Source organism: Salmo trutta, chromosome 14 (genome assembly GCF_901001165.1).
Source record: "Salmo trutta chromosome 14, fSalTru1.1, whole genome shotgun sequence".
Classification (NCBI taxonomy): domain Eukaryota; kingdom Metazoa; phylum Chordata; class Actinopteri; order Salmoniformes; family Salmonidae; genus Salmo; species Salmo trutta.
The window spans coordinates 69,729,761-69,757,526 of record NC_042970.1 but is presented as its reverse complement, the minus strand read 5'-3'; the positions used below and the strand labels follow the sequence as shown (position 1 = coordinate 69,757,526).

At 41.9% G+C, this 27,766-nt stretch overlaps 1 protein-coding gene across 2 annotated transcripts in view; it reads left to right on the top strand.

The window, feature by feature from the left end:
• LOC115147221 (VPS10 domain-containing receptor SorCS3) overlaps positions 1–27,766 on the top strand; it is a 235,891-nt gene that overhangs the window by 188,584 nt on the left and 19,541 nt on the right. For both annotated transcript variants that reach the window (XM_029689328.1, XM_029689327.1), the window contains exons 8-18: positions 3,480–3,569; positions 4,086–4,265; positions 7,497–7,643; positions 14,446–14,548; positions 15,392–15,468; positions 15,675–15,766; positions 17,404–17,511; positions 18,035–18,152; positions 21,337–21,470; positions 26,092–26,205; positions 27,095–27,266. In XM_029689328.1, coding sequence (XP_029545188.1) covers positions 3,480–3,569; positions 4,086–4,265; positions 7,497–7,643; positions 14,446–14,548; positions 15,392–15,468; positions 15,675–15,766; positions 17,404–17,511; positions 18,035–18,152; positions 21,337–21,470; positions 26,092–26,205; positions 27,095–27,266 — 1,335 coding nt within the window. The remainder of the gene's footprint in view (positions 1–3,479; positions 3,570–4,085; positions 4,266–7,496; positions 7,644–14,445; positions 14,549–15,391; positions 15,469–15,674; positions 15,767–17,403; positions 17,512–18,034; positions 18,153–21,336; positions 21,471–26,091; positions 26,206–27,094; positions 27,267–27,766) is intronic.

Genomic DNA, 27,766 nt, shown 5'->3' with positions numbered 1-27,766 from the left:
TCTATAGTTGACGGTGCATGTCAGAGCAAAAACCAATCAGTGACGTCAAAGGAGTTATCGGTAGAGCTCCGAGACAGGATTGTGTTGAGGCACAGGTTTGGGGAAAAGTACCAAAACATTTCTGCAGCATTGAAGGTCCCCAAGAACACAGTGGCCTCCATCATCCTTAAATGGAGGAAGTTTGGAACCACCAAGACTCTTCCTAGAGCTGGACGCACGGCCAAACTGAGCAAGCATCTCTGCAGCATTCCACCAATGAGGCCAGACGGAAGCAACTCCTCAGTAAAAGGCACATGGCAGCCCACTTTGAGTTTGCCAAAATACACCTAAAGGACTCTCAGACCATGAGAAACAAGATTATCTGGTCTGATGAAACCAAGATTGAACTATTTGGCCTGAATGCCAAGCGTCATATCTCGAGGAAACCTGGCACGGTCCCTACGGGGAAGCATGGTGGCGGCAGCATCATGCTTTGGTGATGTTTTTCAGCGGCAGGTACTGGGAGACTAGTCTGGATCGAGGGAAAACCTGCTCCAGAGCCTCAGACTGGGGCAAAGGTTCACCTCCGATAGGACAAAGACCTTAAGCACACAGCCAAGACAACGCAGGAGTAGGAATAATTATCCTTCCGATCCAGTCCAGTATAAACAACTTTTCCATCCAAATTTTACTCCAAAGGCTTACCTAGTTGTTAGAAGTATTTGAAGGGGAGAATTTTGGATGTATTTCTATTAGAGCATGAGTTAGGGCCAGAAGGTTTTCCAGGTCAGGTCACATGGTCAACTATTTAAATTAGAGCCAAGAGTTTTCCCTTGAGAAAGTGGCTTGACCAGGAAAACTCTAGGCCTGAGTATTCTATGTCAGGAGTTCAGGCATCTAGTTATAGCCTACGTAGTGGCAAGACTTCTTCAAAGTCAAGTCACATTTTCAGGAAAACTACAGGTTCTACACATGATTGGCTTCATTCTGCCAGAATAATGGAAATTAAGATTTGTGGTGTCTTGCAGTGCTTGAGGCGTCACTACAGACCCGGGTTCGATCCCGGGCTGTGTCACAGCCGGCTGTGTCTGAGAGAACCATGAGGCGAATTTCCTTGTCCCATCGCACTCCAGCAACTCCTGTGGTGGGCCAGGCGCCTGCACGCTGACTTAAGTCGCCAGTTGTACAGTGTTTCTTCCGACACATTGATGTGGCTGGCTTCCGGGTTAAGCTGCAGTGTGTCAAGAAGCAGTGCGGTTTGGCAGGGTCATGTTTCGGAGGACGCATGGCTCTAGACCTTTGCATCTCCTGAGTCCGTACGGGAGTTGCAGCGATGGGACAAGACTGAACTACCAAAAAAGAAGTTCTGTGGTCTAAGAGATCCCTCAACTATGTTGGACCACACTCATACGTTGCCCTAATTAAACCCACAAACACTCAACCTTAACCTCCGACCGTATCTTCAATTCAGGGAACCTACAATGTTATCTTGTGTTGCGTCACAACTGAATGAAATCTATGAAAGTGGGTAATGAAAAATGAACCATCCAAATATCTTTTTCTGTTCAAAACCGCACCCTATTTCTCTCTCTCTCTCCCTCCCTCCCTCCAATTGAAGTGCACTTAGAAGCACACTAAAAGGCCTAATTAGTTCTGTCCTATAATAATGATCCTATTTCACCTCCCCCTTTTCCAACCCAGGAAGCCAGCAGCTTGTTTTGTGGATGTATTCTTGATTAAAGACAGTACTGTGCAGCCATCTTCATCGACCTGGCCAAGGCTTTTGACTCTGTCAATCACCGTATTCTTATCGGCAGACTCAACAGCCTTGGTTACTCTAATGACTGCCTCGCCTGGTTCACTAACTACTTCTCAGATAGAGTTCAGTGTGTCAAATCGGAGGGCCTGTTGTCCGGACCTCTGGCAATCTCTATGGGGGTGCCACAGGGTTCAATTCTCAAGCCGACTCTTTTCTCTGTATATATCAATGATGTCGCTCTTGCTACTGGTGATTCTTTGATCCACCTCTATGCAGACGACACCATTCTGTATACTTCTGGCCCTTCTTTGGACACTGTGTTAACAAACCTCCAAACGAGCTTCAATGCCATACAACACTCCTTCCGTGGCCTCCAACTGCTCTTAAATACAAGTAAAACTAAATGCATGCTCTTCAACCGATCGCTTCCCGCACCCGCCTGCACAAGTAGCATCACTACTCTGAACAGTTCTGACTTAGAATATGTGGACAACTGTAAATACCTAGGTGTCTGGCTCTACTGTAAACTCTCCTTCCAGACTCATGTTAAGCATCTCCAATCCAAAATGTAATCTAGAATTGGCTTCCTATTTCGCAACAAAGCTGCCAAATATACCCTCGTAAAACTGACTATCCTACCGATCCTTGACTTCGGCGATGTAATTTACAAAATAGCCTCCAACACTCTACTCAGAAAAATGGATGCAGTCTATCACATTGCCATCAGTTTTGTCACCAAAGCCCCATATACTACCCACCACTGCGACCTGAATGCTCTTGTTGGCTGGTCCTCACTACATATTTATTGCCAAACCCACTGACTCCAGGTCATCTATAAGTCTTTGCTAGGTAAAGCTCCACCTTATCTCAGCTCACTGGCCTTTGGCCACCTTTCCTTCCAGTTCTCTGCTGCCAATGACTGGAACAAATTGCAAAAATCACTGAAGTTGGAGACTTATAGCTCCCTCACTAACTTTAAATTCTTCGGGATCGGTGTCCCTTCCACAGGACGGTTGAGCTAACGTAGGCTAATGCGATTAGCAGGAGGTTGTAAGTAACAAGAACATTTCCCAGGACATAGACATATCTAATATTGTCAGAAAGCTTAATTTCTTGTTAATCTTACTGCACTGTCCATTTTACAGTAGCTATTGCAGTGCTCTAATTACAGGTTTCTAGCACTTTCTTCCCTGCTCGTGGTGTTTGTACTGCATAGGCTAACAGCAGCTAACAGCTCGAGTGTTTGCTTGCCAAGGCGCTGGTATCATTAAGGATGACTTTCCTCAGACAGGGCACTGAGCATTGCTTGGGAAAGTTAAAGATTTCTCTTGACAGAGAATAATGAGGCTATTGATCGTCCCTACCAGATATTTACCCAAGTCTACTTCCAAAACCACAAAGAGCATTGAAAACAGGAGAGGATGTGAGAGGAGCAGTTTCCGCTGTATGCTAGCCAAGAGATTTTATTGTTATTTTCTTAATAGAAACAACTGGAAATAGGCATTTAAATACCATATGCTTCAATGTTCCTCTATGACAATAAAGTATATATCTTTACATCGTGAACAATGTCATGCATGTTCAATTGGGTGAAGGTTGCAGCATGAGTAATGATCGATACATTTATGAAGGTTTTAGATTAATCCAATTAGTTAATTAATGGGTTGTGTACTGTAGCATGGACAAATTATACACTTGAACAAAAAGGGAATACTCAGTGTCTTGGCTCAATGTGTTCCAGGTTACTAGAGCAGGACAGGCCAGCTACTATGTGTCCTACCAGAGGGATCCATTCCTCAAAATCAAACTGCCAAAATATTCTCTGCCTAAGGTAAGCAACATTCATTTTACAGTGATACAAACATGCCTCTGGATACACAGTTCATGCAGTAGATCAATTATTCAGATTGAATACTTTTTTTTCTTACTTTTTAACTCTGCATTGTTGGGAAAGGGCTCGTAGGTAAGCATTTCACGGTAAAGTCTACACCTGTGGTATACATAGAATGGGACAAATACAATTTGATTTGAAGTAACCAACAATTTCCCCCCTTGTTTTCTCCCTTCAACAAAAGGATTTAGTTCTCTAAATATCTGTAGCACTACTACACAATGGTGTGTAGTCTCATAGTGTGCAGTGTCACTCTTCTATTGCAGCTGTTAAAAGACACTATATGTTGTGTAGAGAACATTGGCAGCTATAGTGTTAAACATTCAATATGCACACCAGACCTGATCTTGTGACACCCAACACGTACTCGGCGGCTTGTTACAACCCCAACCCATAAGATCCGTTATCTCTTTATAAATCCTCAAACCTCTCCAACCCCCCATCCTCTGTCACCAGGACCTCCACATTGTCAGCACAGACGAGCACCAGGTGTTCGCGGCAGTACAGGAGTGGAACCAAAACGACACATACAACCTGTACCTCTCCGACACCCGGGGCATCCTCTTCACCCTGGCCATGGAGAACGTCAAGACCACCCGCGGCCTGGGGGGCAACCAGATGCTGGACCTGTATGAGGTAAGTGTCCTCAGTGTGCTTGTGTGTGTGTGTGGGGGGGGGGGGGGCCTTGTTAGTAGGTCTCTATGTCATTAACATTCGTTGCGGATCGTCCCCCCTCCTTTTTTCCCTTCTTTCTCAGGATGAATCCCCAGTTTATCACACAGACACTGGCAGGTGTGATGGAGGGAGGTCGAGGAGTGAGATATGGGTCTGATCTTCAGAGTCAGCAGTCATTAACAATGTTACTACTACTGCTGCTCCTTCTAACATGTGTGTTAATGGTTTACAAAAACGGGCTTAGTATTGAAATTGATGGTGACACCCAGTTGGTAAAACTGGTTGAAATGAAGCCAATCCAGTTTTGTATGACGTTGTTTTAACTAGTTTAACCCTTTGGGTATACATGCATGTGCTAATCACAAACTATTGTAAACTGAAGTTATGTTGTATGTATTGCTTTAAAGTTTCACTTCAATCTTTTTTTTTGAAGAGGCAGACTTTTGCTCTAAGTTCCTCTGAAAAATACTGTAGATATTACTCTGACCAAAGTGCTTTGAAGGAGTCCCAAGTATTGTTGTAACAAACCCTGGAGTGTTGGGCTTCAGAAGGCCAATGGCCTCAAAGACTCAGAGAGGAATCATTCACTAAGTACTTTGAGCTCAACAGGGAACAGAGAGACTGAGTGAACGCAACAGGCTTTTACTCTTCTCACTGGATTGTCAAATAATGAATTGCCTTTCGTCAGTATTCTCTCACTTTCTTTTTCTCAGTCTTTCTCACAAATAAATAATATTATTCACTTGAATAAAACAATTTTTTTCCCCCACTTTAGGCTGATGGGAGTAACTTGAGTGTCAATTGGATTCAATCTGGACAATCTTCCCTTCAATCAAAAAGTTTTTCTCTAACTCCCAGTTGAGTTAATCAGCCATTTAGTGTTAGGTTTTTGATTCAATCCATCTCCCAGAGGTATGAACTTCCACACTGAATATTACAGAATATCCTAACTTGCCTAACAAAATTAATACTCAGAGTGGTAGATCTACAAATCAACAACAGCCCAATGATGAACTACCTGACTCCCTACTTACTCAGAGCTATAAATAGCTTTTGAATGAGTGAGTGGTAGGAGGGAGGGAGGGAGGAAGAGACAGACTGCTGGAGGGAGGAAGAGACAGAGGTCTGGAGGGAGGTAGGAAGAGACAGACTGCTGGAGGGAGGAAGAGACAGAGGTCTGGAGGGAGGGAGGAAGAGACAGACTGCTGGAGGGAGGAAGAGACAGAGGTCTGGAGGGAGGGAGGGTTAGCTAGATGATTTAGGTAATGTAATGGTCATGATGATGATGCTCCTTTCTGTTAGTCTAGTGGTGTGTGTGTGTGTGTGTGTGAGTGTGTGTGTATTAGCTCTCTGCCAACACTCTTAACCCCTCCCCCCATTTCCCCCCTATTTGGATCCTCTGATTCCCTGATTCAGCAGTGGATCCATATTTCTAATATATTGCGGAAAGCTTCATTAATGCATATTGAGAGATCGTAAAAGGCTGTCTGGAGGGAGACCGAGTGCATGTACTGAGGGAAGTCTGGTATCTCAGTGGTCGTTTATCATACTAGTGCTACTGTGCTGAAAGTTGTTGTGTTGTTTGTTTTGTCTATGTAGATGGATGCACAAGCATACATCAGTCTATATTTAATACTACTGTGGGGGACGATAAATAATTACCGCTGTGATTGACAAGTTTGGTCAGGGGAGGGAGGGGCCCCGTCCTGCCTCACTAGCCGTGTCCATCCCGGGTGGCCGTTTTTCTATGACAATGTCAAACGTGGCGCCTATTAGTGCCACTTATACTGGTAAGGTGATACGACTGAGGGCCCTCAATGTCTGCTGGAGTATGGGTCTTATTTAAAGCACAGTCATCAGGTTTACCCCAATCACATGTCCATCCTGGATGGGTTATCGTAGGAAGACAGTTTGAATAAGGAGGCAAGGAGCCATGACTTCTCTCTCTCTCTCTCTCTCTCTCTCTCTCTCTCTCTCTCTCTCTCTCTCTCTCTCTCTCTCTCTCTCTCTCTCTCTCGCTCTCTCTGTTTCTCTCTCTCAATTTGTGAGTTGGTGTCTCGTGGATGCGACAGTTTATCAGTTTTAACGTCCAGCGTTGTAATGTAGTCACAACAGTGGTGGGCAGTTGATGGGGACGCAATTAAAGGGAGATAATTAAAGGAAAAGGAGACTGGTTTGTGACCAGTCTGATGTCTGTCAGCATAGCCGTGGCAAGATATTTGGGGTTGGGGGTGCTGAGAACTTTTTGTCGACTGTGGGGTTGCGGGGATTATTTTTGCCTGCACTACAGACAGCTATAGCAGCAAGCTAATACAGTACTAGTAAAGGCCCAGTGCACTACTTTTGTGAGAATAGAAAACAATATATATAGTTATAATTTTCCCGCGCTACAGACAGCTATATCGGTCCACTAATACAGGACTACTAAAGGCTCAGGGCACTACTTTTGTGGAAAAATCAAATTTTATATATATACAGTATATATACACTACCAGTCAAAAGTTTTAGAACATCTACTCACTCAAGGGTTTTTCTTTATTTTTACTATTTTCTACATTGTAGAATAATAGTGAAGACATCAAAACTATGAAATAGCACATATGGAATGCAGAGGATAATTTCATTTGAGATACCAACCTCAGAAATTGCAGCAGAAATAAATGCTTCACAGAGTTCAAGTAACAGACACATCTCAACATCAACTGTTCAGAGGAGACTGTGTGAATCAGGCCATGGTTGAATTGCTGCAAAGAAACCCCTACTAAAGGACACCAATAAGAAGAAGAGACTTGCTTGGGCCAAGAAACACGAGCAATGGACATTAGACTGGTGGAAATTTGTCCTTTGGTCTGGAGTCCAAATTGGCGATTTTTGGTTCCAACCGCTGTGTCTTTGTGAGACGCGGTGTGTGTGAACGGATGATCACCGCATGTGTATTTCCCACCATAAAGCATGGAGGAGGAGGTGTTATGGTGTGGGGGTGCTTTGCTGGTGACACTGTGATTTATTTAGAATTCAAAGCTCACGTAGCCACCCTCAACACCCGCACTTCCCGCAGCTATGTCTGTCAGGGGGCATTTTGGGTACTGTTTAGTGCTTAAAAAATAATAAAAAAAACATGTAATTTATTTAGGTGTTTGGATTGGCTAGTTTTAGTGTCTGTTTTCGAATTTGTTCTCTATTTCTCCCTAGGTAGCAGGTATCAAAGGCATGCTGATCGCAAACAGGAGGCTAGACAACCAGGTGAAGACCTACATCACCTACAACAAAGGCCGGGATTGGAGGTTGCTGCAGGCCCCGGCAACAGACCTGGCTGGCAACGACATCCACTGTATACTGGTGAGTTATACCGAAGCTAACAGGGAAGGCTCATCATTGTGGTGATCATACATGAGGAACATTGAGGTGCTTTCCCAGACCCAGTTTAAGCCTAGTCCAGGAGTTAAATAAGAATATTCAATAGATACTCTCCAATGACAGTTCATTTTAATCCAGGAATATGTGTTCAGTTCCCTTCAAGTTATGTACATCAATGATAACAGTCGTGTTACATCACACACTCAAGGGAGTTTGCTTACTCATCTTAATGGAAGGGGAATTATTTTACGTAATCACATTTAAGCTATGATATCAAGATGAACTGTGTACACACACTCCTTGTTATTTACAGTTATTATTATTTTAGGTGCCCTATCTTTCCTTTTATCCCACGTGAGGTGGCTGTAAAGGATGACTATGTAGAATAATAACTGTGAGACAGCAGTAAGTGTTCATACTGTTTAAAAGCCTAGGGAGGCAATTGTGGGGGCTGCACGCTGTGCGCTGAGTGGGCTACAGGTTGAACACGATTGTGCATTTATGTGACATTTTAATTACAGATTCTATTTGATTACGCTGTTAAATCCCGTTGCCCTTGGTGTCCTTACAGCAATGTCATACTATGAATTGGCAAAGATGAAAGAGCACATTTTTTTGGGGGGGGCTCTGTGAACAGATATAATTGACTTTTGTTGTCGGCTCGCCCCTGAGACTTGTTTAATTATTTTCTTTTTTATTTAACCTTTATTTAACTATGCAAGTCCGTTAAGATCAAATTCTTATTTACGATGACGGGGGCTGGGTACATTTTTTAAAATGTAGATAGGACAAAACACACATCACGACAAGAGAGACACTACAACACTACAAAAAGAGAGACCTAAGACAACAATATAGCAAGGCAGCAACACATGACAACACAGGATGGTAGCAACACAACATGACAACAACATGGTAGCAACACAACATGGCAGCAGCACTACATGGTTGCAGCACAAAACATGGTACAAACATTATTGGGCACAGACAACAGCATAAAGGGCAGGAAGGTAGAGACAACAATACATCACACAAAGCAGCGACAACTGTCAGTAAGAGTGTCCATGATTGAGTCTTTGAATGAAGAGATTGAGATAAAACTGTCCAGTTTGCGTGTTTGTTGCAGCTCGTTCAAGTCGCTAGCTGCAGCGAACTGAAAAGACAAGCGACCCAGGGATATGTGTGCTTTGGGGACCTTTAAAAGAATGTGACTGTCGGAACGGGTGTTGTATGTGGAGGATGAGGGCTGCAGTAAATATCTCAGATAGGGGGTAGTGAGGCCTAAGAGGGTTTTATAAATAAGCATCAACCAGTAGGTCTTGCAATGGGTATACAGAGATGACCAGTTTACAGAGAAGTATAGAGTGCAGTGATGTGTTCTATAAGGAGCATTGGTGGCAAATCTGATGGCCGAATGGTAAAGAACATCTAGCCGCTCGAGAGCACCCTTACCTGCCAATCTATAAATTACGTCTCCATAATCTAGCCTGGGTAGGATGGTCATATGAATCAGGGTTAGTTTGCAGCTGGGATGAAAGAGGAGTGATTATGATAGAGGAAACCAAGTCTAGATTTAACTTTAGCCTGCAGCTTTGATATGTGCTGAGAGAAGGACAGTGTACCGTCTAGCCATACTCCCAAGTACTTGTATGAGGTGACTACCTCAAGCTCTAAACCCTCAGAGGTAGTAATCACACCTGTGGGGAGAGGGGCATCCTTCTTACCAAACCACATGACCTTTGTTTTGGAGGTGTTCAGAACAAGATTAAGGTTAGAGGAAGCTTGTTGGACACTAAGAAAGCTCTGTTGTAGAGTGTTTCACACAAAATCCGGGGAGGGGCCAGCTGAGTATAAGACTGTATCATCTGCATATAAATGGATGAGATAGCTTCTTACTGCCTGAGCTATGTTGTTATTGTAAATTGAGAAGAGCGCGGGGCCTAGGATCGAGCCTTGGGGCACTCCCTTGGTGACAGGCAGTAGCTGAGACAGCAGATGTTCTGACTTTATACACTGCACTCCTTGAGAGCGGTAGTTAGCAAACCAGGCCAAAGACCTTCAGAGACACCAATACTCCTTAGCCGGCCCACAAGAATGGAATGGTCTACTGTATCAAAAGCTTTGGCCAAGTCAATAAAAATAGCAGTACATCATTGCTTAGAATCAAGGGCAATAGTGACATCATTGAGGACCTTTAAGGTTGCAGTGACACATCCATAACCTGAGTGGAAATCAGATTGCATACAAGAGAGAAGACTATAGACATCAAGAAAGCTAGTCAGTTGATTATTGACAAGTTTTTCCAACACTTTTGATGAACAGGGCAAAATAGATATAAGTTTAAAACAGTTAGGATCAGCTTTATTTATTTATTTTTATTTCACCTTTATTTAACCAGGTAGGCAAGTTGAGAACAAGTTCTCATTTACAATTGCGACCTGGCCAAGATAAAGCAAAGCAGTTCGACAACATACAACAACACAGAGTTACACATGGAGTAAAACAAATATACAGTCAATAATACAGTAGAAAAATAAGTCTATATACAATATGAGCAAATGAGGTGAGATAAGGGAGGTAAAGGCAAAAAAAGTCCATGGTGGCAAAGTAAATACAATATAGCAAGTAAAACACTGGAATGGTAGATTTGTAGTAGAAGAAAGTGCAAAGTAGAAATAGAGATATTGGGGTGCAAAGGAGCAAAATAAAATAAATAAAATAAATAAAATAAATAAATACAGTAGGGGAAGAGGTAGTTGTTTGGGCTAAATTATAGATGGGCTATGTACAGGTGCAGTGATCTGTGAGCTGCTCTGACAGCTGGTGCTTAAAGCTAGTGAGGGAGATAAGTGTTTCCAGTTTCAGAGATTTTTGTAGTTCATTCCAGTCATTGGCAGCAGAGAACTGGAAAGAGAGACGGCCAAAGGAGGAATTGGCTTTGGGGGTGACCAGAGAGATATACCTGCTGGAGCGCGTGCTACAGGTGGGTGCTGCTATGGTGACCAGTGAGCGGAGATAAGGGGGGACTTTACCTAGCAGGGTCTTGTAGATGACCTGTAGCCATTGGGTTTGGCGACGATTATGAAGCGAAGGCCAGCCAACGAGAGCGTACAGGTCGCAGTGGTGGGTAGTATATGGGGCTTTGGTGACAAAACGGATGGCACTGTGATAGACTGCATCCAGTTTGTTGAGTAGGGTATTGGAGGCTATTTTGTAAATTACATCGCCAAAGTCGAGGATCGGTAGGATGGTCAGTTTTACGAGGGTATGTTTGGCAGCATGAGTGAAGGATGTTTTGTTGCGAAATAGGAAGCCGATTCTTGATTTAACTTTGGATTGGAGATGTTTGATGTGAGTCTGGAAGGAGAGTTTACAGTCTAACCAGACACCTAGGTATTTGTAGTTGTCCACATATTCTAAGTCAGAACCGTCCAGAGTAGTGATGCAGGACAGGCGGGTAGGTGCAGGCAGCGATCGGTTGAAGAGCATGCATTTAGTTTTACTTGTATTTAGGAGCAGTTGGAGTCCACGGAAGGAGAGTTGTATGGCATTGAAGCTCGTCTGGAGGGTTGTTAACGCAGTGTCCAAAGAAGGGCCAGAAGTATACAGAATGGTGTCGTCTGCGTAGAGGTGGATCAGAGACTCACCAGCAGCAAGAGCGACATCATTGATGTATACAGAGAAAAGAGTTGGCCCAAGAAATGAACCCTGTGGCACCCCCATAGAGACTGCCAGAGGTCCGGACAACAGCTTGATCTCCCCTTTTAAATAAAGGATTCACCGTGGCTGCCTTCCAAGCAATGGGAACATCCTCAGAGAGGAGAGACAGGTTAAAAAGGTCAAAGATAGGCTTGGCGATTATAGGGTAGAAAGATAGATTACAGGGTAGAGAGATAAAAATAGAAAGGGTCTAAACCATCTGACTCAGATGTTGTTTTTGAGGTCAAGTTTAAGGAGCTCCTTTAGCACCTTGGAATCAGTGACTGCCTACAGGGAGAAACTTTGTAGTGGTGTGGGGGAGAAAGAGGGAGGAGAATCGGGGCTTGTCACATTAGAAGGGGTGGGAGATTTGGAAATGTTGGATGGGCAAGGAGGCAAAGCTGAGTCAAATAGAAATCCTGACTTAATGAAGTGGTGATTAAAGAGCCATGTGCTTCTTGTCAGTAACAACCACATCATCAACAATAAGGGACAAGGCAGCTGTGAGGAGGAGGGTTTATTCTGCAGGTCTTTAAATGTTTTCCAGAACTTCTTGGGTATAGACCCACAGAGAGAGAACTGCTCCTTAAAATAATTCACATTCGCCTTCCGGATGGCCTTAGTGCACTTATTTCTCATTTACCTGATCAAGAGCCAGTCAGCCTGAGTATGCGGGTGCCGAGCCTTTAGCCAAATGTAATTCTTTAGGTGGAGTATTTCTGCAAGATCAGGGACGAACCAGGGGCTGAACCTGTTTTTATTTGTGAGGATAACATCGACGAGAGTAGCCTTTTCTGTGTATTTGGAGTCATACTTTGTGGGATTGGTAATAATCTGAGAAAGATTTACGGCGTCCCATTGCTTTAGGACTTGGTCAGGTGGTTTAAGCATGTCCCAGTTTAGGTCACCTAGCAGGACAAATTTAGACTCAGTGTAAGGGGCCAGGAGAGAGTTTAGGGCAGGTAGGGTACAGGCTGGAGCTGATGGAGGACGATAGCAGTCAACATTTTTGCTTAAAACCAGCAAATCAAATTGTTTGGGGACAGACTTGGTGGAGACAACCGAGCACTGAAGGTGATCCTGGTAAAGATATCCACTCCCCCGCCTTTGGAAGATCTGTCTTGCCAAAAATGGTTTATAACCAGAAATATTAACATCAGTATACAAAACACTCTTCCTTAACCACTTCTCAGTAATGACCAACACATGTGGACTGGAGCTGTGAACCCACACTTTCCATTGAACCATTTTAGGTAATTAGATTCTAGTGTTAATGTGCAGAAAACCCAGGCTTTTACGAGAGCAGAAATCAGTAAAGCAGATATCAGAGCACAAGTCAGAATTGGGGCTAGCAACAGTACATGGGCATGCACATTTCCAGATATCATCAGCAGTAATACAATCAAGGCACGGCAGAGGATAGGGAGAGCTCTGCAGTGTTGATTTATAACATTTGAATGTGCATTAGATGGCAACAAGATCATATTGTACAGCAATTTCAATCAGGTAACATGAATTCAAAGCCGGCGAGAGGTGGTCAGAATAGGATGGGAGGCCAAAAGTCTGTGTAACCAATAGAGAGTCAGAGTCCCGAGTGTGGGAACAAACATAGTCTGTCCCACGGTTGGGCAAACAAGAAAGTTCATAGTCAACAAAGCATGCAGGAGTCATGAGGCAAATAGAAAAATAGCAAAATGCACAAGAAAAAAAATATAACGACTTGGGGCTAGCTATTGTAAGTTCAGAGTCACTCGCCCCAACAGTCCGTGTGTGGTGGGGGTACCTGTACCAGACAGGAGAGACAGGTCAGGGCAGACAGTGAGCAGATTGCCAGGTAGAATCCAAGCAGCAGTGCAGCAGTGCAGGGAAGACAATGGGAGTATGTGTCACACCCACTTGGGAAACCCACTTGTATGTGTCACACCCACTTGTCTTCCCTGTGGCTCAGTTGGTAGAGCATGATGTGTGCAATGCCGGGGTTGTGGGTTCGATTCCCACGGGGGGCAGGTACAAAAAATAAAATTAAATTAATAAATAAAAATGCATGAAATGAAATGTATGCATTCACTACTGTAAGTTGCTCTGGATAAGAGTGTCTGCTAAATGACAAAAATGGAAAGATGGAAAAGCTTTTATTTCTGGAGGCAGATTTCTTGTAGAAAATGTCAGTGGATGGTCTCTGAACAGTGGGAGGGGGCTTCAAAGGCCTCTGGATTTGGGTGGGGTAGACTGTGAGACTCCTGCCATTTGTTGGGCTTAAAGGCTTTGACTCACTTCACACCTCAGTGCTAATTGAAGTTGTATCTGGTCTGTCTCAGTCCCAGGGCGGATGGTGTCCTCAGGTCTCTGCTGTTTGTTTGCCATGGCACTCTCTGTATAGCTTGGGAAAATGGATCATTGGTAGTAGTAATCCTTCCAGGAAATGTTGTCAAAAATTAGGTTGTAGGTTTGGAGTTCTGAATCTGGAGTGAAGGTTATGCTGTGGAGGGTAGCATCCTGTAAATGTCCCTGACAAATAATCCATGTTTGTCTAACTCCAAATCTATCTTTTTGTAAAAAACATGTTGAAAAATGTGAGTGCTCACATGCAGCTGTGTCTCCCTCTGTCTCCCTTGACATGATGATTTTATGTAAAAACCCTCCCTGTATTAATGACTGATAATGACAATTAAGATAAACTATGGAGAGGCAGCACGTTTTTTTAGAGTGAGGCTGTGGGAATTGTCTTACTTGTGTTTAGTTTTATTCCTGTTTTGTTTTGTTAACAAAATATCGTTTTTTGTATAGTTAACTGCCTATGTTAGCATTGTTATTAGCATTTGGTGTAAATGTAACTCACTGGAAGACTTCAGAATTCAAAAGATTCTATTAGGCATTATCTTCAGGCTTTCTGAGATGAAAGCTTAATAAAGACCGCCTGGCAGCTTTTCTTTTCCTTATCTAAAAGACCTTCTCTTGAAATAAAAGCATATGCTTTGTGCACCTTTAAAGATCAACCCTTTAGTGTTCTATGTAACATTGGGGATTTGATTGACCAGTGTATAATGGCTTCGTCAAATATAATGGACTGTCTGTCATTTCTCAGCCCTTCTGTTCGCTCCATCTCCAACTGCAGACGTCTGAAAACCCCTACCTGTCAGGCAGCATATCAACCAAGGCCTCAGCACCAGGAATCATAGTGGCCACAGGTGAGAGAATACAGAATGAACATTTGATAGATAACATTAGATTAGATTTCCCTATTGTCCACTTAAGTGAACATGTATTTGGCTGAATAGAGAAAAAATCTGTTCAATTTAGGTAATGGTACAAAAGGAGAATAGCTGTCTATCTTTTCCAGGTCAGTTATGAAATTCCATTTGACTATGAATATTATTATGATTATCCAATCCCTAACATTACTGATAGGGATCTGCAAGTCCTGCTATAAACAACTCATATTCAACTGTGTGGAAAATATTGTATCTTAGCAAAAACAACAAAAATGGCCTAAATCCATTAATCTGCTTTCTTCATCTCTGTCGTCAAACAATATTTTCTCTGTCACCAAAACAATAGTTTGTCCCCTCCTCCTATCCTCTAATCTCTTACTGGATCTGTGAGATCCCTAAGCCACTGGGAGCCTGTATAAATGTACTGAATCTGTCCAGAGACACACTATAACACTTCTGATGTTGTCCTTACTCACATTTTGGTGATGCAAAGTCACCGGTTTATTTTAGTGGGCCAGTGCAGAATGAGGACACAACATATTATGTTTGGTGACCCTGACAAACACGATGCAGCTCAAAACCCACGCCTGACACTGAACAGTGGTTGGGGGATTTCACAAGGCATCAACAAAGTGGAGAGATACACTCAGAGAGGAAAATGTTACATCATTGCTTAAGAAAAACTGAGCCATATCCATCCAAGCATGAATGGTTGTTCTTCTCTTCTCTGCATCTATTCTTCATTGTAATTTACACCATCTTCATCTTTTCAGCATCATTTGAATATTTAACTAATGCTTTGTTGCATTTTTATCACAGGGAATATTGGGTCTGAGCTGTCCTACAATAACGTTGGAATGTTCATCTCATCTGATGCTGGTAACAACTGGCGACAGGTGAGTTTTGGCTGAATTTGGGGGTAAAATCTAAGGCATTCTAATAATATATTTGAGTATTGTAGTTTGGAGAATAAGTATTTTGGACTGCTGTCTCTGCCTTTTGATCATGAGGTGTTTTGAGACTCAGTATTCAGCTAGATGTGTACAAGGTAACTGTATGTAAATCATATATTATATTGAATTGCCTGTGTGTCCTCTTTCAGATATTCGAGGAGGAGCACAACGTCTGGTTTCTGGATAAAGGAGGGGCCCTTGTCGCTGTAAAACAACCTACTGTCCCCACCAGACATTTACAGTAGGTTTAAACATAAATCATTGTTTGTATCTCTGTAAACTGGTTGCTGTAACATGTTAGTACTTCTATTGATGTCAAGAAAACTTTTTTAATGTTACTTTATATATGATAAAAGGCAGTATTCAAGGTTGGAACAACTTGCAAAGCACAAACATATGCAATAAAGATACAAACATGTTGTCAAAAATCTAAATTGGGGGAAAGTGTTTTTCTTCACCAAGTCCCCCTTTTAGTAATTTTAACACTGACCATCCTATTATAAATTGGAGCACCCACGTTTTGCCTCAGTGAAGACCAACACAACTGAAACCACATCTCTCTTCTTCTTATATCACTTTAGAAAAACATTTAGAAATTACCTTTAGCACCAAGGTGTGGAGAATTCCTTCCTTCCTGGTTGTGTCTCCGAGATGACTTAAGTGCACTAGTGGAGGAAAGGAACACAGTAGAAGCCCTCATATCAAACCAGGTTTTAAATAGTATTGTTTTCTTTCAGCATTTAATTGAGACATTTAATTGTCTAGAGTGGCAGATGGGTGGGGTTTGCACTTTTGGGCCATTTCCATTGGATCCATTAGGCCAGGTAACAGGCAGCTAAAGTATTTGAAAGATAACAAATGCTATTTGAACCCAGGCAAGCGCTGTAGGAACCAATTGTCTCTCTCTCTCTCTGTCCTCTCGCTCTCCTCCCAGCTAGTGTAACAGTAAACATTTCCTGACTCTGGTATCCTCCTAATAGATGCGTATCAATGCTTTGTCTGTTGTCTGAGTTTATAGCCAGATGAAGGCATGCTGACTGACGGAGGTTTGGATAGAAGCTGCAACAAGGGGGCTGCTGCTTCTTGCATCCTAGAGCAAGACTGTGCATTGTTGAGTGTTGTTCCCAACCTTGTCACACACAGTACTCCAGTGTTTTCACGTCTGAAGTGATGTTAATGAGATGTCAGAATCAATAGAGAACAGGCCCGGAGGATGAAAGTTGGCCAATCTCTTTTTCTTTTTTTAATTTGTCTTCCCACACCTCTCTGCCCCTGTTTTGTAGTCATTAGAACATGAAACAGTTGTATTCTGGTTTGTTTTGTGTGTTGTGTTTTTTCTTCTACATCACTTCACTGTAGACTAAGTAAACTCAAGACCTATGACGTTGTTGTTTTCCCTTCAAGTTGTTATGTCTCCACGCTTTGATAGTCGAACACAGTTCTGTTGTTTTATTCTTCTTCTACTCAGCAGAACGAGTATTAACTGTAGTCAATTAGACCCAACCTGAGATTCAGCGACTGACTGTCTATGGAGACTATTCACTCAACTGATCTTCCATGAACCCAGTTGACTCACTGTAAATGAGAGCATCAGGGCTCGTATTCAGAGTAGCAATGCTGATCCAGGATCAGATCCCACCGGTCCGTATAATTTCATTCCTTATGATCTAAAAGGTAAAATTGATCCTAGATCAGCACTCCAAGTCAGAATGATGAATATGGGCCTTGTTGTTACTGCCAGTCTGAGATGTGAATGGTTGCATCCCAAATGACACCCTTTTTCCTAGTAGGCTTCTGTACTTTAGACCATAGCCCTATAGGCCCTGGGTGCCATTTGGGATTCATTCAATGTGTTATTGTGTTGTGACTCTGTTACAGAATCAGTTTTGATGAGGGGCGTCAGTGGACCAGACACAGCTTCTCCTTGGTGCCTCTGTTCGTGGACGGGATGCTGGTGGAGGCCGGGACAGAGAACCAGATCATGACGTGAGTCGGGACAATAGAGTAATCGAGGGATGACGTGCAGTGATGAATGATCTATAGACGGGGGATGACATTATTTTGTCCTCCGTAGGAAGTCTTAGGGAGATGGAGAAAAAGAGGGATGACGTGTTTAATCTTTCTGTCTTCCATTGTTTTGGGATTCTGTTCCTTTTGGTGAAAGGGAAGGGGATGGAGGGATGAGATGGATGACATAATTTGTCTCTCCATCTCGTTCTCTTGGGAACCCTGTTCCTCTTGGAGGGAAGATATGAGGGGATGGGGAGGAATTTGAATTCAACGAATGCTAATGTCTCGTCTTTATTAACAGACGTTTAAATGGGAGAAAATATTTGATTCATAAGGGTTGTCAGTTTGTTAGCTTAGGACTGAATTCCCCATTTGATTGACATATTAAACTAGGAAAATGTAATTACTCATAGACTTAACGTAATTGGTGAAAACTTGTAGCTCTGAAAACCCTTGTCGAGTTATATTAACTTGTGTATCCATCCTTTGGTTTCTCAAGGTTTTTTGGACATTTCAGCCATAGGTCCGAGTGGCAGCTTATCAAGATAGACTACAAGTCCATCTTCAACAGGAAATGTACAGAAGGAGACTATCAGACGTGGCACCTTCACAACAAGGCAAGACCTCTTAAACAGGAAGTCGGTCCAACTTATCAATATGTGTCCTTATTATCTAATAACAATGTATTTACATGGCAGTTAGGGACTGTACATTATTTATAATGACGATGCCTGGAGAAAATCGGACCTCTGAAATGAAAATGGATGGCCCTTCCTTCAGTAAAATATATTTTTACCCAACCCTCCCTTAACGGTAAAAATAAAAAAGTGACCCTCCCCTATACCCAAAATAATAATTAAAACATAAAGTGGATAGCAGAGAACATGCCTACCATTTTCACTCACTCCTAGGACAGACCAGACCCTTTGTATTTCAGTTTTAGAAACCGTTCTTAATTTTATTAGATGGCAAAGTAACTAGAAGTTTGTGGGTTCAAAGACTACCGCGGACAAGGGTAGGGGTGAAAATATATCAATTAAGTTAAGAAAAGCACTGAATTAATCTATCAACTTATTTGCTTTCCCCAAAAAAAGCCTTTTACTATAAGAGGTTAACACATTTCATGCAATTCTACATAATTTTACATGACTGGAGATGACTAAGGTCTTTTTTAATAGTAAAATAGAGCATGACAACGAATGAGCGCACCAGAGACGTTTTGATTTCTCTACAGGCTATTGTTAAAAAATAGAGGATAGTCTGTCTGCAACAGTGCTAAAGTTGTCTATCAACTGTAAAAAGTGAGCACAACAGAACCAGTTACAACTGAAGTATCTGATCATCAATCAATTTGAGAAAAAGCCATTAGTTGTTTAACACAGCAAAAAAATATATATATATTTTGGGAAACAATAATTTTCTATTTTATTCCATGATATTATCAGGAATCAAGGTAAGACCCAAGTGCAGACTGTGTGAAGTAACAATGTTTATTGTAACAACAAGGGCAGGCAGACGACAGGTCAAGGCAGGCAGGGGTCGATAATCCAGAGTAGAGGCCAAGGTGCAGGACAGCGGGCAAGTTCAGGGTCAGGACCAGGCAGAGTGGTCAGGCGAGCAGGTACAGGGTCAGGACAGGCAAGGGTCAAATACCAGGAGGATGAGAAAAAGAGAGACTAGGGAATAACAGGAGCTGAGACAAAATGCTGGTAGGCTTTAACAAACAAGACAGACTGGCACAGACAGACAGAAAACACAGGTATAAATACACAGAGGATAAGTGGGGAAGATGGGCAACACCTGGAGGGGGTAGAGACAAGCACAATGACAGGTGAAACAGATCAGGGCGTGACAGATATTGTTGCTGCAAAATAAGATTTGTGTAGACTGTGATTAGGGCATGGGAGTATGAGAGCATCTGCTAGACTAAATTAACAAACTAGGCATGCATACTGTAGCTCACCACATGATCCTCAAGCCATAGACTAGCCAAACTCGTGTTTCTATTTAATTTGAAATAATTTATTTTATTTCATTTTATACAGCCTAAATGCGAAATGTACTATATAGGCATGTTGTTGAAGTGCTGTTGTTGATGTGTTGTTAAAATGCTGAGCGCCCCTGCCAGCCTGTAGCATGTCACAAATGTTTCTCAATGGATTTCTTAAATGGCTATAACCTGGAAATAACAATAATACATTTTTGTTCCTTCTTAGGCTACTTGGCTTGCTCCTGACTGAATTTAGAGTTAGTATGTTGTTTAGTAGCCTGTTGAAATGTTGAACGTCAATTGATAGACAGAATCACACATTACTTCTCAAAGAAAGTACATTTTTTGTCTCCACGGCTATAGAAGGTAGCAGCCTCTGCATGTCATAGAGACAAACCAAAGATATCCCATATGCATTGGAGTCTCTTCTTTCCCCGGCAGTTTACAGCTTGTTTCTAGCACAAAGAATTGCGGATTAAAGTGTCCTTAAATATCACTTAATATAATCAGGTCCATACACTTTTATTTCCAAAGTAACAAGCTAACTAGGGGGTAGGCCTATGCTTTTAGCCATGTTCTTTAACAAAAGCCACAATACCCTCACATGCCTCCTCAATTCGAGCCCTGGTTTTAACTTAACACACCAAGCTCTTCACTGACACTGAGATATTTAAGGAGTGCATGGTGACTGAAGGAAATGGCTGACAAAGTCTATGGATAGTAGACTATAATTTCATCTGTCAAACAGGTAGGCCTACCTCTTATTTCTTGAATAGGAAGAAATAGACTCCAACACAAAGCCCTCTTGTTGTTAGTAGCCTAAAGTCAAATTAAACTGCTGCTGCTTCATAGTAATGAAAGTTATGTAAATTACTTGAATATGGCTTATTGTGAGGTCAAACACTCTGATAAATAGCTTCATTGTGGGCAATAAAACATATTGTTTTTATTAAAATCAAATCTATCTGTAGCAAGTTCACCTCGGGTCTTCCTTTTCATCTTCGTTCTCTCCCTCTCAAACTGAACAGGGCATCAGGAGGCCTAGTCTGCACGCACAGATATATACTTTTTTGGACAAATATAATAAAAAAATACGGAATAAGTCTTTGACTCGCCTCCTGAAGTGCCACCGTACACAGCACAGTCATTTGTTAGGCAGCACAAAAGTGTTTACATCAGCAAGAGCAGGGCTAGCCGGGTCTAATGATTGGGAACGTCTAGCCATTGCAGTGTGTAATGCAGTGTAAACTAGTTTTATATACATCATCCCAGCAGCTCAAAAACTCAGGAGGGAAGTACATTTTCTAAGAAATATAACTTTGCCCTGTGCTTCTCCTAGCATACTCTTCATATAGCCTAGGCTTATAGCATATAGTATAGTCTGTGGATCATTTTATTGAGACCACAGTAGTGACACTTGATATTGCGCGCCAAGCAGAGAATAAGGGATGAGGGGCATCATCGGGCACACATCGACACTAATTCTCAGAACCTGAGCAATTTGACATTTAATGAATTACAAATTACCTGACCCTCCCCTGGCCAAAATAAAAAAATAAGAAACCCTCCCCCTGACTGATATAAAAAAATGACCATTCCCATGACCCCCCCCCCATTTTCCTCCGTGTACCAATGTTTTTACACGGTAGATGCAGTGTACTTACAGTGTTTGGGTAGTTCCAATAAGCTCAATAGGTTAACATAAGTATGGTTTAACTTGCTGCTTTATGTTAATTTGACATTTGAAAATGACATACTGTAATCCCATGTGCGTTCACTATATGGATTAATATCCTGTATGTGTTTCACAGGGCGAGCCGTGTGTGATGGGCCAGAAACAGATCTATATGAAACGCAGACCAGGAAACTATTGCATGCTGGGAAAAGACTATGCCAAAGTCCTCTCTGCTGAGTCGTGTATCTGTCGGGCCCACGACTTTGAATGGTAATTATAGTATACTAGTATAATAACTCACAATTGCAGTAAAGTAGAACTCATGAAATCATGTCCTTTTATCAGAAATCTAAACATGAGTAGATCAACAGAAGATTCATTGTCCATAAAAGAGAGAGACATTTTGTTTGATGCTTTGTGTATGTTTCCCATTTAAGTCAATTTTGGATTTAATACACTATTTCAGGATCCCATTAATTTGGTTCATTTTCAGTGTCAGCGCTCCAATTATCAGATATTTTGGGGAATAATTTGCTCCTAACGTCTGTCTCTCTGGCTGAGCTCGTTTTGCTATGTTTATTATAAAGTAGAGAAGATGAGGGGTGTTAGTAGGACTGTAGGTTGCAGAGAAGAGAAAAGAAATGATACATTTGTATGTAAATGCCAGTGGTGTCAGGTCAAACTGTATGAGTTTTAATTAGAATCCATTCATCTCCTGTGATAGTTGTTTTTAATTATTTTGGGTATTAAATTATTATATGATACATTTCACAAACTTCCTGACCACATTGCATGTCTCTCGCTCTCTCTCTCGCTCTCTCTCTCTCTCTTTCTCTCTCGCTCTATATCTCTACAGCTGGTGATAGAGACAGCGAAATGCAAAAAATTAAAAAGCAATCTCCTTAAGAAACGTCAACTTTCAGAGTGAATAACAATAACACTTTTTATTGACTTTGAAGTGTACACAAAAGTCAAGGGCTGAAATGTTTACTGATTGCGTATTGCGTAACAAGGTGACAATGCACCGGCCTGTTGTTCTGTTGTGCTGTGAACAAAAGGTCCAGGGGTTGATTCCAAAGTGGGACAGTGACTGGACTGAAATCAGAGGTTAAATACTGAACAAAAATATGAACGCAACATGCAACAATTTCAAATAATTAACTGAGTTTAACTTCATATGAGGAAATCAGTCAATTGAAATCAATTCATTAGGCCCTAATCTATAGGTTTCACATGACGCATCTGTTGGTCACAGATACCTTAAAATAAATTGCCCTCAGAGTGGGCCTCAGGATCTCATCACGGTATTTCTGTGCATTCAAACTGCCACCGATAAAATGCACTTGTGTTTGTTGTCTCTAGCTTATGCCTGCCCATACCATAACAGTCCAGCTACCATTGGGCGCAATGTCCACAAAGTTGACAGCAAACCGCTTGCCCACACAACGACATACTCTAATGGGTCCTATGTGTGGCTGGTGTAGAGAGTCAGGCGCAGGATAGCAGATATGAGTAATCAACGTACTTTTACTCAAAATGTCAAATATACAAAGTAACAAATACACGCACACCATGACAAACAGAAAATACAATAAACAATCACTCACAAAAACCCATGGGGGAACAGAGGGTTAACTAATGAAACAGTAATTGTGGGATTGAAATCAGGTGTGTAAAACAAAGACAAAACAAATGGAAAATGAAAAGTGGATCGCCCGAACAAGGAGAGGGACCGACTTCGGCGGAAGTCGTGACACATACATGTGGTCTGCGGTTGTGAGGCCAGTTGGGCATACTGCCAAATTCTCTAAAACTACATTGGAGGTGGCTTATTCTAGAGAAACAAATATTAAATTCTCTGACAAAAGATCTGGTGAACTTTCCTGCAGTCAGCATGCCAAATGCACTAAACCTCAAAACTTGAGACATCTGTGGCATTGTGTTGTCTTACAAAACTGCACATTTTAGAGTGTACTTTCATTGTCTACATCACAAGGTGCACCTGTGTAATTATCATGCTGTTTAATCAGTTTCTTGATATGCCACACTTGTCAGGTGGATGGATTATCTTGGCAGGAGAAATTCTCACTAACAGCGAAATAGTATTTTTGTGCCTATGGAACATTTCTGGGGATCTTTTATTTCAGCTCATGAAACATTGGACCAACACTTTATATGTTGTGTTTGTATTTTGTTCAGTGTAGATACATAGATATAACACTTGATATATTATATTAATAATAAGTGAGGAGAGATTAGTATTAATGTGTGACCAAAACACGCTGGGAGTCTCTATAATGATAATGTACTAAACTGGACACCATACTTTTCTGTGACTTACTGGAAAGAAATTTGATCTTTGCATTACCAAAGCTGGGATTCAGTGGTGCTGTAATGTCCTTAACTGGAAACTGTACCCTCATTGGACTCACTTAGTCCCTTATACAGTGAGGGAAAAAAGTATTTGATCCCCTGCTGATTTTGTACATTTGCCCACTGGTAGGTTTATTTGAACAGTGAGAGACAGAATAACAACAAAAAATCCAGAAAAACGCATGTCAAAAATGTTATAAATTGATTTGCATTTTAATGAGGGAAATAAGTATTTGACCCCTTCTCATTCAGAAAGATTTCTGGCTCCCAGGTGTCTTCTATACAGGTAACGAGCTGAGATTAGGAGCACACTCTTAAAGGGAGTGCTCTTAATCTCAGCCTGTTACCTGTATAAAAGACACCTGTCCACAGAAGCAATCAATCAGATTCCAAACTCTCCACCATGGCCAAGACCAAAGAGCTCTCCAAGGATGTCAGGGACAAGATTGTAGACCTACACAAGGCTGGAATGGGCTACAAGACCATCGCCAAGCAGCTTGGTGAGAAGGTGATAACAGTTGGTGCGATTATTCACAAATGGAAGAAACACAAAAGAACTGTCAATCTCCCTCGGCCTGGGGCTCCATGCAAGATCTCACCTCGTGGAGTTGCAATGATCATGAGAATGGTGAGGAATCAGCCCAGAACTATACGGGAGGATCTTGTCAATGATCTCAAGGCAGCTGGGACCATAGCCACTATGAAAACAATTGGTAACACACTACGCCGTGAAGGACTGAAATCCTGCAGCGGCCACAAGGTCCCCCTGCTCAAGAAAGCACATATACATGCCCGTCTGAAGTTTGCCAATGAACATCTGAATGATTTAGAGGACAACTGGGTGAAAGTGTTGTGGTCAGATGAGACCAAAATGGAGCTCTTTGGCATCAACTCAACTCGCTGTGTTTGGAGGAGGCGGAATGCTGCCTATGACCCCAAGAACACCATCCCCACCGTCAAACATGGAGCTGGAAACATTATGCTTTGGGGGTGTTTTTCTGCTCAGGGGACAGGACAACTTCACCGCATCAAAGGAATGATGGACGGGGCCATGTACCGTCAAATCTTGGGTGAGAACCTCCTTCCCTCAGCCATCCCTCCTGAGATGTGTGCAAACCTGGTGGCCAACTACAAGAAACGTCTGACCTCTGATTGCCAACAAGTGTTTTGCCACCAAGTGCTAAGTCATGTTTTGCAGAGGGGTCAAATACTTATTTCCCTCATTAAAATGCAAATCAATTTATAACATTTTTGACATGGGTTGTTCTGGATTGTTTTGTTGTTATTCTGTCTCTCACTGTTCAAATTAACCTACCATTAAAATTATAGACAGATAATTTCTTTGTCAGTGGGCAAACGTACAAAATCAGCAGGGGATCAAATACTTTTCTCCCTCACTGTAACTATTATCCCAACCAACCGTAACACCATAACTTCACTTGACAGCCTGTCAATAAATTGGGGGAGGTTCCTAATCACACTGAGGCCAGACCAGGCCATAGGGAGTCCTAGACGGACCTCAGGCTTTGTTGCATCCTATTAGTTCTGGCTAGGTAATTAATTGATAAATCAATGACAGCGTCATTATTAGAATGGGCACTTGCCTAACCTGCTTTGCCCGATGTTAATCACTTTGTGATTGGGAGGTAGCTAACATCAGCCGTTGGAAGTCAGCCAACCCTGACCTGGCTGCCTGTGTTGACATGGAGTCCCCCAGGGCTCAGTCTTCCTACCTCTGCTGATCTGGAGCATTTGTCAACCGCAGCCCAATCAATATATAATAATTATGCGTTGCAATGCAAAAAATATCTATTATATGTATCGTGCTGAGGGGATAGGAAAAAGAAGCTGTAACATAACACAGTAATACTGTATGTCCATTGGATCAAAATCAAATCAAATTGTACTTATCACATGCTTCGTAAACAGCAGGTGTAGACTAACAATAAAATGCTTACATACGGGCCCTTTCCAACAATGCAGAGAGAATTTTTTTTTTTTAAGAATAATAAATACACAATGAGTAACGATAACTTGGCTATATACACGGGGTACCAGTACCAAGTTGATGTGCAGATGTATGAGGTAATTGAGGTAGATATGTACATATATGAAAAGCCAACTGACATTTATTCCTGAGGTGCTAACCTGTTGCACCCTCTACAACCACTGTGATTATTATTATCTGACCCTGCTTTCATCTATGAACATTTGAACATCTTGGCCATGTTCTGTTAGAATCTCCACCCGGCACAGCCAGAAGAGGACTGGCCACCCCTCGTAGCCTGGTTCCTCTCTAGGTTTCTTCCTAGGTTTCAGCCTTTCTAGGGAGTTTTTCCTAGCCACCGTGCTTCTACACCTGCATTGCTTGCTGTTTGGGGTTTTAGGATGGGTTTCTGTACAGCACATTATGACATCAGCTGATGTAAGAAGCGCTTTATAAATACATTTGATTGATATACAGTAGGTAGAGTTAAAGTGTTGATGTTGATCACATTCTGTATGTGATTTGTTATAGTGATTATGGCTATGAACGGCGTAGAGAAGGGAACTGTCTACCAGCGTTCTGGTTCAATCCAGCTGTTGTATCAAGGAGCTGCAGCCAAGGAAAGAACTACCTCAACAGCACAGGGTGAGATGCACATAAGGACACTATTTTGTAGAGTTTCTATGTTGTCTATTCTAAGTGAAGGTAACCCTTCTGTATATTTCTGCTCAATGAAAGGTCAAATATTTTTCCTTGAATGTTTTCCCCATTTCATTTTGTAAAACATTATGATGGTTATAATATGATCCATGTTAAAAAGCCTGAATAGGTATCTCACATTTCAAAAGAGAAGTACAAAAACACATTAAAACTTACAGTGTCTACAGTATCTCTCTGTATAGGTTAGCCAATGCTTTGTCATCTTCCCATCTTCCCACTGTAATGAAACACTGTCAGGGAGTCACACCCTCTGGCACGGCTCCTAGTGTGAATAGTGATATTGGCTATTTTGACCTGAGTCATTCACCAGACAGTAGATCTATACTGAGTGAGATTGTGCACTTCTGAGAGCTATTAAGTACTTTCAGGAATCCTAGGACACAGATTAGCACGTCTCAGGATGGATAAGGTCTGAGGAGAATGGTACATCCTTCATTCATGCATTCGCTTCCCCAAGGTCAAAAGTCAGGTTTTATCTGGAGTTAGTAAGCATGTTGGAGTTTTGTCAATGTGACTGACAACTACTACGTCTTCTGTCACATATTAATTTTCAGGGTTAAAAGTCATGTTTTGTTTAGTAATTACTAAGCATTTTTAAGTTTAGTCAAAGAATAGCAAGTCTTTTTCACTAGCTCTGTCACTTCCACAATCACTTTGAGGTTAAAAATAAAAATTTTGCAATTTCTTGTCAAGCCTCATTGATGAACATGACCGATACCTTAGCCTTGTTAACTAGTAGTGTCATGAACCCATAACCTCAGTAAACCATACTAAACATGTACTAACTAACTCATTCATATGTTATCTTCTTAAGGTACCGAAAAGTGGTGTCCAACAACTGCATCAAAGGAGTCAAGGACATGTACACACCCAGGAAGCAGATGTGTCCCAACAGGGCTCCAAAAGGCCTTTCTCTCTCCACCAGAGAGGGCAAGCTTACCGCCGACCTGCACACCAACGTCACCTTCCTGGTACATCTGGATGAGGTAGGACTGGGCCAAAAGCCAAAATGGCCTCCTTTTTGTATATCATGTTCATGGGCCTGTAGGAGCCCAAATGGATGACTTTGTATACATCACTGTTATGAGTTGCATTGATTTTCACTTTAAGCCATGGAATGAAAAATCTATGTGTTTTGTATTGCTATGCATGGTTGTAAAAGTTGGTCTAGCATGTGGTGCACAACTCAATCACTGTAGGCCTGTTACTGAGTGAAATATGGATGTGTTTCCCATATGTTCAACATGGATGTTTCTCCAGACATACACCTACAATTATTTCCCTGTTATATTATCCCATATACACCAACTGCTGAAAGTTTAATAGTAACTTGCAACACAACATCACCCACACACAGCTACAGGCCCCAAGCCCCGAGCTGAGAGACAGAGTAAGAGCTAAAGACCTATGAGAGAGATGCACCCCTGGAGACCCTGTTATAGAGTGATAAACTCAGAGTAGCCTCCTTCTAGGGCCAGGGCCTTGC